General features: G+C 49.3%; 1 protein-coding gene across 30 annotated transcripts in view; it reads left to right on the forward strand.

Moving 5' to 3' along the window:
* Agap1 (ArfGAP with GTPase domain, ankyrin repeat and PH domain 1) overlaps positions 1-13,353 on the forward strand; it is a 435,485-nt gene that overhangs the window by 373,095 nt on the left and 49,037 nt on the right. For all 30 annotated transcript variants that reach the window (NM_001401593.1, NM_001108230.2, XM_087566482.1 and 27 more), the window contains 3 exons: positions 206-360; positions 3,575-3,665; positions 8,694-8,916. In NM_001401593.1, coding sequence (NP_001388522.1) covers positions 206-360; positions 3,575-3,665; positions 8,694-8,916 — 469 coding nt within the window. The remainder of the gene's footprint in view (positions 1-205; positions 361-3,574; positions 3,666-8,693; positions 8,917-13,353) is intronic.

Below are 13,353 nucleotides of genomic sequence, written 5' to 3' on the forward strand. Positions count from 1 at the left end.
ATCAACTGAAATCTAGTTATCTCTGCTGGCTTTTGGAAGCCAGTCTTGAGTGTTGGCGGGTGTGTGGATCAGATCTCAGCACTCCTATCCTGTGTGTGCCGCCAGCCCCATGCCGGTGCCATTAAATCCAGAGGCACTTGTGACAGGATGGGCTCGGGCGCTGCTGTCATAAAAGTGAGCTCTTCATCCCACCTCTATGTTCCAGAGCAAGAAGAAAACTTGGAGTTTATCATTGTGTCCCTCACTGGCCAGACGTGGCACTTTGAAGCCACCACATACGAGGAGCGAGACGCATGGGTCCAAGCCATCGAGAGCCAGATCCTAGCCAGCCTGCAGTCCTGTGAGAGCAGCAAGAATAAGGTAAGGTCCACAGCAGGCTGCCCCAAAATCAAGGCTGCTGATCATTAAAGGGAAAAGAAGGCCCAAGTGGAGCCCCAGGGGGGGACACAGGCATCAGATGGCTTGTGTGGATGACAAGACCCAGGTATGCTTTGTGAGGAAAAAATACTAAGTAATTGAAAAGATAAAACCACTTTGTATCTACAAACACCGTGCATGTATTGGTGTCCTGGCTTGGCCGTCTGCATGTGGCAGGATGTCCAACAGGAAGCTTTTGCTGTGGCAGCCAGCGCTACATGGGACGCATTCGCCTTTCTCTGTAGGTGATGGAGCCTTTTGGACTCTGCCTGCTTATGCGCCCATACTTATTTTTTTTGTTGTTATTGTTTGACGCAGAATAAATCAGAAAAAGAGACCTGGATTTAAAAGACGCCCTATGCTGCCCTCATAAATGTCTCCAATGTCACAGGGATACAAACGCAGGGGAGATTGTAGGGAGTTTGGGCAAGGTGAATCCTGTTTTTTAAAGTCGTGTATGTTTCATTCAGTAATTAAAAAGAGTTCTCCAGCAGTTGTTTGGCCAGAAATGAAAGTGCGTTCGCTGCGTTTTCTGGGCCGCTACTCGGTGATCTTCCTTGTACTGGCCCTATCTTTCCCAGCCGGGTTCTTTCCATTTCAGTCTTTGAACCCTTAGAGACTCAGGACCCTTCGCTGACCCATTGAGATTCTTAGTGAGCATTTTGATTTTTCAAACTGCGATCGACTGGAAACCAAAGAAAGACATTGCCATCCACCTGCAGTTTCATTTATAAGCATTTAAAGAAACCTCTGCCCATGATGTATGGCCAGCTTTGTCATTAAGAAGGGAGTCCGTTTTTCAGAGAGACAGGGTGTGTTATTTTATTACCCTTGTGAGCCAGGGTAAGCCAGACCACAGCCATTATCAGCATTATGTAATTTTGTTCTCTCTTAGAAGATAGTTTATACCCAACTGGGAAGAATCAATGTCTTTTATTCTGAGCTCCCTGGATTCCCAAGTCGTGTCCCCATCTAACCACCATGTGTCTCCCCTCCTTACCAATGGGCACAATGACACCTGGCATCCACAGGCTTGGAACTTTAGCTTCAGAGCAGGGAAGAGGACATACACTGCTGATCAGACAAGTCATCCCAGGTTGCATGGACAAATTAATCTCACATATTCTGACTGAAGCCACACCCCCTTTCTCTTTGATTTCAGAAGCTCTGGCCAGTGTTGGCTTCTCCCATTTTACTTCAATGAGAGCCTCTTTCCAGTTTTCTACTCTGAACTCAGACAATAAGATGTCTTGGACCAGAGGCAGATATACCCATGAACAAGCATACTTGTAGAAGTGGCTTCCCCTGGGAGGAAACCCCGTGAGCAACTCAAGGACATCAGATACGCACCTGGGTAGCTGCTGGTTAGATTGTGAGAGGGTAAAATGGGATATAGTGCCCCCACCACAGATGACCTGAGAAAAGCCCAGACTCCATTAGAGAGAACAGTGCCCAGTATTTCAACTCCCAGTGGATAATCCAAGTCTGACCAGTGAGCCACAGAGTTGTGTAGGTTTATGGAGAAAGAAACAGGTGGATAGGCAGACCCCTCTGTGTGTGTGTGTGTGTGTGTGTGTGTGTGTGTGTGTGTGTGTGTGTGTGTGAGACACCTCCTTACACAAATTCAAGTTGTTAATGCTTTCTGGTTCCAAAGGGGAAATAAAAACACAGTAGTCCAGGGTGCTCATGAAACAATAGCAACAAATAAATAACTCATTATTATATAGATAACTCATTATTAGATAGATAACTTATTATTATATAGATAACTTATTATTAAGTAGCAAGCCATAAGCTGTTTTACATCCACCTGTTTAGCACCAGGTACCTTAATTTGTAAAGATTTGTACACAAACAGAATTTATTCTACGTTCCGAAACTGATCAGCTTTTGCTTTAACTGTGACTTCAAATGCATGTTGGGTAAACAAACCTTTAGAAATGTGCGTGTCACTTCCCACTCTGCCCCTTTGCTTCCAAGGTTCCATCCTTACAACTGGGGATATGTGTAGAGAGAGGCTCACAGGTAGCGTGTTCTTCACAGCACTGTCCAGGGCCTAGGACAATTAGAACAGTCCACACGTTTAGTCCAGGAACTGGCTGTACCCTCAGTGGGCTCACACGCATGCATTCAGTGAAGTCAGAGGCTCCACTTGCACTGAGTGACAGACAGAATCGCTAGGCTGAAAAGGCAGGCTTCAGGGCAACATGTACCCGTCCGGCTTCCCCACAGAACCTGTGATACAGATGTGCATACAGAGACAGCCGGAGCAGGACTTCTCAAACTTCCCTAACACCATCCATGGCCCTTAAATATAGTTCCCCATGTTGTGACCCCAACCGTAAAGTTACCTCATAGCTACTTCATAACTAGTTTTGCTACTGTTATGAATCGTAATGTAAACATCCGATATACAAGATAATCTGATATATGGCCCCTGTGAGAGGGTCATTTGACTCCACCGAAGGGGTCACAACCTGCAGGTTAAAACCACCAAGCCAGGTGCTCTCTGGATAATGAAATCCTAGTTTGTAAACGCTTGTGTCTTTCCCCATATTTTCTAACCTTGCTGCAGCAGGTGAAACTTTTAAAAAGAAATCTCTTCCAAAGACCAAAAAGTATGCTTAAGAATAAATTCCCCTGCCTCGGTCCAGTGAGTGACTTTGATTTGCTGCTGCAGCAACTGCAAGACCCTCGCATGAGGAACACTCTTCGGGCTGTGACGTGTGACTTAGTGGGAAGGGGTTTTTTCTGATGAACCAAGCACGCTGACTAAGGCCTGACGCTTGGCTGATACACAGATTCCTTTTTTTTTTTTCTCTTATTCTTTTATCTTCATACCAAGGAGGTGCGTGTCCGAAAAGGTGTGTTAGCCAGTGACATTCTCTGCATAGCTGTCTCTGGTTCATTCACAAATGATGGAGGTCTGACCACTCTGCTCATTTTGGGCAGAGTCCATCTCAACCAATAACCCTGACGTGCAACCTGTCTCTCCCTCACAGACTTCCCTCAGACACCAGAAAAGGAGTAATTGTTTGGAAATTGTACACTGCTGCTCCTGTGTATAATAGGGCTTTTTTTTCCTGACGTTGTCAGAAGATGTGTGGATTTCTCCCAGATGCTCATATCTCGCATTTCTGCCTTCCTTTGTGCCTAGTCCCGACTCACCAGCCAGAGCGAAGCCATGGCACTGCAGTCAATCCGTAACATGAGAGGGAACTCGCACTGCGTGGACTGTGACACCCAGAGTAAGTGCACGGGATGACAGGGCCCCTGGATCCTTATGGCGACAGCAGAGAGAGAGGGCCCGTCATCAAGCAATGGGGCCGTGACGTATTTTAAGGTTGGGTTTTATCTTAACACAGTAGCCTTTACACAGCTTCCCTGGCAGAAGTGGCTGTTTCTTGCATGCTGGACGGCTCTGTGCCCTGCTTCAGCCTCAGGCATCAGTGGGTGAAGGACTGAAACAGTGAGTGACTGCGTCCCCTGGAGCGGTCCCGGTTTTATGTCACACTTTGTTTGCTTCTTACATCCTGGCGTGCAGAGCCTTGCTTTAATTCTGAGTCGACATCCTCAGAAGCGATGTAAACTTTGCCCGTTTATTGTCACATAGAGGCTTGAAGAGGGGGAAGTGCAGTTCAAACTGGGTAAAAGGTGCTGGTTCCCTTGAGGGATGTCTGGGAACTGAGCACCTCTGTCACTGGCCATGACATCAGTGGGCCCAGTGGGCAAGGCAGAAGCCCACGCGACAGTCTTGGAGGAGCCTTGGAGGAGCAAAGGGCACCTCAGACCTCAGACCTTCCACCTCAGGGGAAGCTTCCCTCCGGAGTTGGCTTGTCAACAGGGCACTGCAGGAACAGGAGATGAGGAAGTGATGTGACTGAGCACCCCCCCTGGGTGAGCAGAGAAGGAGCGACCACTCAGGCTGGAGGTGATGGAGGTACTCAGGTGCCACTAGGAGGGATGGCGAGGTCTTTATGCATTCGTAGGCAGAGGTGCACTACCACATTTCACAGCAGGGACGGAACTCTGAGCTGCTTTATGTGGAGTGGGGAGACTTCCTGACCATGCCAGCTCACTGTATGAGAATAGAACAGCAGGGTGAGTTGGAGACCTGCGGGTGAATTGTGAGCGTCTCCTCAGGAGACACCAAGGCACCAGGCCAGGCTTGCTCCAGACGAAGGGGAAGAACTGAGCTTTCCCTAAGGGCCCTGGCCAGCCAGTTGTCCAGATGGCTTGGCTGACCACAGCCCAACAGGAGCCACTCCGTCCTCAGGGCAGGAAGGGCTCCCTCCTCAGGCTCTTTTGGATAGTGCTTTAAAGTCTCTCGTTTTGTTTGAATTTTTACATTTCGCTTTCAAAATGTGAGTTGGAAAGAGAGGAACATTTATCTGAAATGTGTTTTTATCCAAAACTTTCCTTAAACCAGACCTTTTTTTTTTTTAAAGTACAAAACGTGCGGCATATTAAAAAAAAAAAAAAATCCAATCCAGAGATTGATGTCCATAATTGTTTCCAGCATGCATCAAAAAGAAACCAACCTATGGCTTTACAGGAGCTGTAGCGTGAGGCAAATTGGAGGTCGTGGGTCTTTCCTGACGGGGGTGGTGGTGTGGGGGGAGACTATAGACAAGGCTACATGAGCAGATGGAACAAGGATGATAAAGGCAGGGTTGGAAGCTTCGGGAAAAGAGGTTCAAGACCATTCACCAAGTATGCTCTGCCCGGCCCACACATGTTGCCTTTGAGTTTTCAAGAGTGATGGTTGGTATTGTCACAGGCCCTTTGGCAGGTCAGATAAGGAAGAGCCCAGGGTCTCAGCGGTCTGTCCAGGCCACGGAGCAAGCAGGACTGTTCCAGTCAGCCACACCCTTCACCCTCCCCTTGCTTCCCTCAGAGGCCTTAAGATATTCGGAGGTCTGATGTGAAGTACGGAGCGATCAGGGAAGAGTTTGAGATATAAATACCCAATTTTGGTGCAAATGCCAGGAAACAGGTCTCCATACAGCACAAGCAGTGTGGCGTGAGCATGGCCTCAGGAAGTCGGAGCAATGTGGCAAGTACATGTGAAGGGCGAGTGTCTTCGATTGTAGCAATACCCCTAGGAAGGGCAAGGAGGGAGCAGACACCAGCTTTAATGATGTCCCAACTAAGGACTGAAATCAGAGCCGCCCACATCTAAGGACTCAGGAAAGGTACTGATGACATCAGTTGGTGGTGTAACAGACATTGTGACTGGGAAAAGCCCACCTAGAGAGTCACACTGGCCCACCATTTCATGTGTGTCACCCCTCTGGGGGTTGAGGATATGGCCCGAGGACTTTAGTGCAATGTGGGATTTGAAGCTATAATCAGTGACTGCAGATCACCAAGCATCTCCCCCATTTTGCACACTTAATCTGTCCTATTTTGCCCTGGACAACCTTAGCTGTGGGCTGCTTGTCTATAAGGAGAAATTCTGGTCCAGTGAATTTTAAAATGTCAGTGGTATCCACATCTCAGGGTAAGGGCCATCTCTGAGAATCTTGCCCTAGAGGGAGCTTGCAACATGCCCCAGCCCAGGTCTGTCCAGTATCCACTGACAGTGGACATCTGTGTTGGGGGTACCAGTTGCCAGCCACCAGGAACATATTCAAAGAGGGACCTGAGGAATCCCAGAGCTTCCAGAACAAAAGTGAGAGGCAGCCTAGTCTCTGACTCCTGGTCCATGAAATTCTGTCATTGCTAGTGCTGTCCAGAGGGTCAGTTCTTAGACTTGTCAGAGCCTGGTTGGTTCCTAGTAGATCTTGCCTCACCCACCAGCCCGAGTAGATCTTCTGATGATGTCATCAGTTCCTACCATCCCTCAGTCCCTTAGCTATGGGCTCTGCTATGGCAGGGCTATTCTTATTTGTCTGGATATGGCATGTGGTCACAGTCTCTGATGACCATAACCAGCAGGGAGAATAGGCGCATCAAGCTGTGATGTCACCCTATTATATGGGGGTGCAGTGGATAGGAGGTAACCAAGATAGGTGTCCTAGGGAAGGTATTCTAGCTGAGACCAGAGGGCAAGCAGAATGCCAGGCAGAGCTAAAAGTGTTATGCACGGGTGGGTAGAGATGCTGAGGCCTCTCACACGAGACAGGAAAGGGCTCAGTTCTGGTTCTGTCTGCAGAGACTCTGAACCTGATCCCAGGAGCAAGTGGTAGTAGCCACAGCAGATTTTGAGCCTCAGTGTTACAGGATTGGGTCTGCTGCATTCCGTGGCTGCTGTCAGGAGGTGGCCTGCAGGGGTCAGGATGTGAACATACAGACACAAGCTTGCTACAGTCCTACCACAGTGTGTCGAGATGATAAGGACAGGAGTCGGGGACAGGAGAAGAGTATCTGTGGGGACGATGAAAGCATGCATGCCAGCCCCCGAGATCCTGAAAGAACACTGGTTTGGTTGGAAGAGGTAGAAAGAACACTGACAGAAAAATCCCTTATCAGGGCAGGCAGACAGCTGGTGGGAGGAGGGAGCTAAGAGCCCTTAAAGTTGTTACAGTTTAGGTTGTCACTAAACCCAGGGTCAAGCTGGGTTTGCGGGAAGAGAGGCTGGCATCAGAAGAGATTATAGGAGCCACGGCAAGAGTTGATTTGAGGAGAATGCTGGGGAAAAGATGAAAAGCAGGGAGAAAATCCAAAGAGACATTTGACTCAAACTTCATGTGGACAAGAGGCCAGCAATGGGCTGAAGGATTTAGCCATGGAAGGTGGCTGGCAGCTGTGGCTGTCTCGTCTCAGTGGACGGGGTGGTAGAGACAGCAGTGTAGAAGCCAGGCTGTGAGGGATAGCAGACACAGGTGAGAGCCTCCATGCTACCTCTGTGCTATGCCCACTTGGTGCTCCGAGACCACAAAACACCTGACAAGAAACAGGGAGTGAGGGAAGGAGGTTCAGTATGACTGCAGTTTGAGGAGCTACGGTATGTCCTGTGGTGGTAGTGGTGGGTCCTTTGGTGACAGGCGGTCGGGCCAGGACAGGAAGTGGGACTAAACTCCAAACCTCAAGGCATTTCCTCCACCTAGGCCCCACCTACAGAAGGGTTCACATCCACCTAAAACAGCGCCACCATGTGGAGACCAAGTGTTCAGACACATGAGCCTGTGGGGGGATGTTTCACATCCAAACCACAGCACAGATGTCTGCCACCTGTAACTCAGTCCTTCCTTATATTCACATGGAGCCTCTGTGTCTCTGTATCCTGCTCACTCTGCTTCTGTGTGAGACCTAGGTTTTCCCTTTCCCGTTGGAACATCTCTGGGAACACAGGCCTCTCTGCCAGGGCCTCCTGGGATATAAACCAGCCATCTTGTAGAGATGTACTCACATTAAATGCATGGCTGGCTGACATCTGGTTAGTCACCATGCAACCGTTGATGGTCATTCGCTCTGTAGAGAGCCAAGGACATCTCCCCACTGGGTCAGATCAGTTTTTGCTGACTCTTCTGGTAAACTTGGATAAATGCCAGTTCTACCTGTGTGGGTTTAGACTCTCTTTCAGCAGTGAGAGGCAGTAGCCATCAAGGCCAGCCTATCTTTGCAAAGCACTAGAAATTATAAGCCCAAAGCCAGCCCTGTACCCAAGTTCCTGGTCTTCTGATAATGTTGTCCAGTTTCACACAATGACAGATTAGTCCCAAGGCTACTCTCTATAGGAGCTGACCATCCCAGCTTGGAACATTCACACTGTTCACATCAAAAGTCATGGTTGGAGGAACTGGGTCCTGACCCAACTCTGTGTTACCTGCCCACTGACCCTCCAGTGACCCGTGGAGCCCCGTGAGTTGCTGCTATGGGTTCTCTTAAGCAAGGCCCTTGACGGCCATACCCTCTCACAGGAGTGTGCCTCTTCAGTCTTTGAAGTTTGCCCAAGCCAGGCTGACGGTAACAAAAGGGTTATGGGAGCCAGTGCAGCCTCGGGAGTGACCTGGTGTCACCCAGTGTTCATCTCTGCTGCTTGCTCCCTCTATCATTGGCGGGCCGCAGTGGACATCTTACCACGTGATTTTTCTGTGCTGTGCACCAGCCCTGTGGAGGTGAACGGTGCTGTGAAAGTATCGCAGAAGTCATTTCCGTCCAAACAAACACCCTGCCGCCAGTAACAGACCCCGTCTCCCTTGGCACCAAGAGCGGCTCTTAAGTCATGGGACTGTGAGGACTGGCTGGTTTGTTCAGGTGTCTCTGAGAGTCAGGGCCATTTCGAGTCACTGATGGCAGTCTGACTTACATTCCGCTCTCTCTTCCCGTAGACCCCAACTGGGCCAGTTTGAACTTGGGAGCCCTCATGTGTATCGAGTGCTCAGGGATCCACCGGAATCTCGGCACCCACCTCTCTCGGGTCCGATCGCTCGACCTCGACGACTGGCCCATGGAGCTGATCAAGGTGATGTCCTCCATCGGGAATGAGCTGGCCAACAGCGTGTGGGAAGAGGGCAGCCAGGGACGGACAAAGCCCTCGTTGGACTCCACCAGGTAGGGATGCGCAGATGCTCCACCTGCAGTTCCAGGGCTGCAGCCATGGCCCTGACAACCTAGAGAAATCTGATCTAGCCTAGGGCATCCATATTTGAAATTGGTGCAGAACAGACTGGGTGATTCAAACTCCTTAATTTTTTATGTTTATTTTCAGGCCTTGGGGATTCCTCTCCCCTCTTAGAAATGTACTAGGCTTCTAACCTTACGAACATATTACTTTAATTAATATATTTCTAATGGGCACAGGCTGTGCTAACACTAGTTATAAATTTTTGATTCTTTGGTTTTGTATTCTGTCTTACACCCTTGGTAAGCACCTTGTGGGTAACCAACCCCCTCACGTGCCCCTGCCAACAAGTGAGTTTCTGATAAGAAAATGCATTTTATTTTCTAAAACAGACTTCCAACACATGTAATGAAGCATAATGTAGGGTGAGTCCTCATTAATGCTAATTGTTATCCAGGATAAAGACGCATTTATTTTGAGGCCATTTAGTTTCTCATTTTTCATTTACAGCAATTATAAACCATTTTTGAGAATGTGCATACATATTTAATTTCCCCAAGAGGTGGCTGAAATAGCCCAATTTCAAAGAAATTGAAGTAGCACGGGGGTCTGCTCATCTCTGGATGGTCTAACGGGGGGCAGGCATCCAAGGTTCTGGGTGCTCTTGTGTGCCCCACCCCCCACCCCAAGAAGCAGGCTCGAAGCAAGGTCCACTTCCCCTGTGCTTCTCAGGGAAGCAGGCAGAAGAGTCTCGTCATGCTCAGCACTTGACGCTTGTCTGGTTTATTTTGCCAGTGATGAGACACAGTCAGAGCCTGAGCCACCATAAACTGGTGGGTGCTTCACTGCAAGTCCAGGTTTCCAGGGCAGTGATGTCCTGAGACCTGCTGGCTTGAGTTTATCTTACCAACACTGGAAAACACATGTGCGAGTGCCCCTCTGGTGCACATGAGGAGTGAAGCTGGTGCGTGTTAATCCTCCTGTTAGCCACCATGGGAAGGGGAACTAGAAGGGAGGGCCGGCAAGGTACATAAAGAATGCTTGCTAAAACTTGTCGGAGCTTGTAGGCTCACCGTGACAGCTCCTCACTGCGTGGTTCGTCTGTGTAGTCAGATAAGGGGTGGTTTTCTTACAAATCAAAGGTATCCTACCCGTCGAGAAACTGTTGTCCTTCCTGACTTAACACTCACTTGGAAGCCAGTGGACTCTTTACTGCAAGCTATCCTAAAACATTAAACTTGCTTTGTGGTGCCTACTTTTTCCATAGTGTGGCTAAGTTTCAATTTAAAAAGCAAAAAAATGATTGAAAGTTAAATTGTTTAAAGTATGAAGAAAAACATTGAAACGAGCTAGAAAAAATTAATTTTATGCACCTGACCGTTTAGGTTCGAAAGAAGCAGACTGTGTTTAACGCCATCCGTGAGTTAGAGATGTTGGCTCTCCTGGAATCTAGGACAGTTGGAGACCAGTGTGTGATTGTCTTCATGCACCCAGTAGGAATGAGTGACTGCTCTGTGGGCAGCAGAAGCTCTCACTGCTGGTTTTCCTGAGCTCCAGGCTATAGTTTTCCTCTCTGGCCAGCACTGAATTTGCCACCCTCCATGACTTAGACGTGGGTAGGGGTCTTCCTCCTCACAATACAGTGGCTGCTGTCAAGCCTCTTTCCCTGGGTCAAGCTGGATTTTCTGGAGAGCCCTTTTGAGCCAGGACCCCCCCCCCAAGGCTGTGGTGCTGAGGTGTGATGCTGGGCCATCTTGAGAGGTGACTGTGGAATCTCTGAATTTTCAGGCAAGCATGAGAGCTGGAGACTTAGGTGTGCCTTTTGTAAAATTACCTCAAGTTGTTTGTTTTGTTTCATTTGGGGGTGGGTGTTTGTTTGGTTTGTTTGTTTGGTTGGTTGGTTGGTTTTGGTCTGGTTAAATTCAATAAATATCACCACTCACCCACTAGAAGGGATTGGGGAGGCGGAAGGGGAGAGAATGAATAAAGGATCCATGACAGGTGGGCCCTGTTGGGACCAGCTGAGGACGTTGGCTGCAGAGGTTCACAGCATGGCTGATTTCCAGGACATGGGTGTAGGAGGATTAAACCACCTAGGCTAAGGTTCTGCCTGCCGGCACACATGTCCAGCAGTGTGCCACCTACAGGGCTGGACGGTCTTCAGAACAAGAAGCAAGGCTGGGTTTATTCTGAGAAGCTCTTGAGCCCAGGGAGTAGCCGATATCAGAAGGATTCATGAAGGATGCGTGGTCTCTGCTGTGTTTGACCACATTCAATCTGTTCATTGTTCATGGAAGCTGAAGGAGGCAGCAGGGTGATTCAAAAAGACCAACCCAGGACAAGCCAAGGGCCACCCTGATTCTCAGCCTTAGAGACAGCATCCTAAATGAAAGTACTAAGCCCGTACATAGTATAGTAGCAATCCTGCCTCCTGCCACCCTACCACCTCCCACTATTCCCCTACGCAGAAGCAGAAGCCTGGAAGTCTTGGCTAGAATCATCCCCAAGAGAGTAGACACTTAGTCTAGATACTGCCTGTCTAAGATGCCTCACCACCCTCCTACCTTCTCCCTGAGGATTCAGGGCCAGTTAGCAGAAGCATCAAGGGGCCTGAAGTTAATCCCCAAAAGAAATCGTTTCAACATCATGGGGAAAAACAAGTGTCACTCTCTGAAATGTAGGCCAGATGTTCTCCCACTGCACTTGGGTTTGTTTCAAGATGATTCAGGAGACCCATCTGACTGCAGAGTGTAGTAAACTGTGCTGCACACATACACACACTCAAACACACAAACAGACATGCATGCACCCCAACACATATGCATATACACATATACACGTATCCTGACATATGCATACACATCCCAACACACAGAACACATACACGCATGTGCCTAGACATGCTTACGTGAATGCACACACTCTTGTTTGCGGGCATACAGCGCTGTGGAGAAAGAGCACACAGGATCTCTTTCTGCAGAGAAACAGCCAGTGCCCTGAAATAACCATGCATCGGCGTTAACCAGGGCCACAGGCAGGTTGGGAGAACAGGCGCCTGGCACAGCTGGCTGGCCTTCTGCCTGTTGTCCCCACACCCCTATTAGGGCAGCTCTGGATAGCCTATAATTGGTTCCAGCGATCCTCGGCCGCCCTGAGAACTGCCGTTCAAACTTGAGCAGCATCGTGATCAATCGGAGCTGACGACAGCTGAAGCAGTATTGACTTCCCATTCCTAAACGGGGGGATCATTAGTCAAGGAAAGCATCTTTTAATTACTCCCAGGAAGGGGGGGAAATCTTTTTGGATGGATTCTGCAACAGCTGCCATTTTTTTTCTAGTACATTCGATATGAAATTTATTGTCGCAGGAGGGGAGAAGATGCCCTCCACCCTTCTGTGATGGGGGTTTGATTTGGAGAAAGAATCGTGTTGGAGGGGAGATCGATGTGTGGCAACAATTAACTACATCTGGGCTGGAATCAGAGTAGCCCCCCCACCCCCACCGCTATTGATACCATTTAAGCACACACTTAAAATATTGACTGTAAATGGCGGTGTGATGGCCAAGGAGGCAGCAACAGAGGACAGAATTATCTGGAGTCGAGGCTAGGAATGCGGGTACTGCATGACCCTCAGTGGACGTGTTTGTGTGTCAAGCTGTGTTGTAGACAGTTGGACCAGCTGACTCTGGAGCCACCAGGTGCTCAGGGCTCTGGGTTCCAATGTGAAGAGACTAATTGGCTGTCACTGGAGGGAGAGTCGAGATCCTTGGTGACTCTCTGGGGGAAAAAAATGGCCACATTATGAGTCAAGTGACTGCTTAAGCCATGCACAGCACGACGCAGCGTGGCCACTGGGTGCCAGGTGCTCTTGTGGCATCCACACCCACCCACCCACCCCACCCCCTCCCACGGGTGAGATGAAGCGAAGCTGCTCCAGCAAGCTCCTGTGACACCTGTCCTCATGGCTGTGTTTCCTGGGCCAGCCTGCACCGTGCTGACCTGTCCCCTTCACTGCCGTGCCCTCTCACACTGAAGCTGGTTATATTGGCTTCGGAGGAGGCGGTCCTCCTGCCAACCAAGGCAGAACCCACAGGAAGAAGCCAGGGGCCTTGGTGTAGCTCACACCACTCTGCTTCGTCTTTGTCTCCCTGATGGCATCTGGCCCAGGAGGGTCAGCAGGGACCATGCTATTTACATTTTAGTGCAGGTAGCCTCCTATTTACTTGGTGCTTGGCACCTGCTGGCTTGGGCTGGGAAATCAAAGGAAGTTGGAATGCCAAACTGTGTTTTCAGTTCCAGCGACAGCTCAGAGAGAAACTCCGAGCACAGCTGAAATCACCCATCACCACTTTGATGCCTCTTGGAAGGGACCGTTGGCCTGTTTAGTACACACTTTTTACCGTCTGAACAGCCTCCCCCACCCTTC

Source organism: Rattus norvegicus, chromosome 9 (assembly GCF_021556685.1).
Source record: "Rattus norvegicus strain SHRSP/BbbUtx chromosome 9, alternate assembly SHRSP_T2T, whole genome shotgun sequence".
Lineage (NCBI taxonomy): Eukaryota > Metazoa > Chordata > Mammalia > Rodentia > Muridae > Rattus > Rattus norvegicus.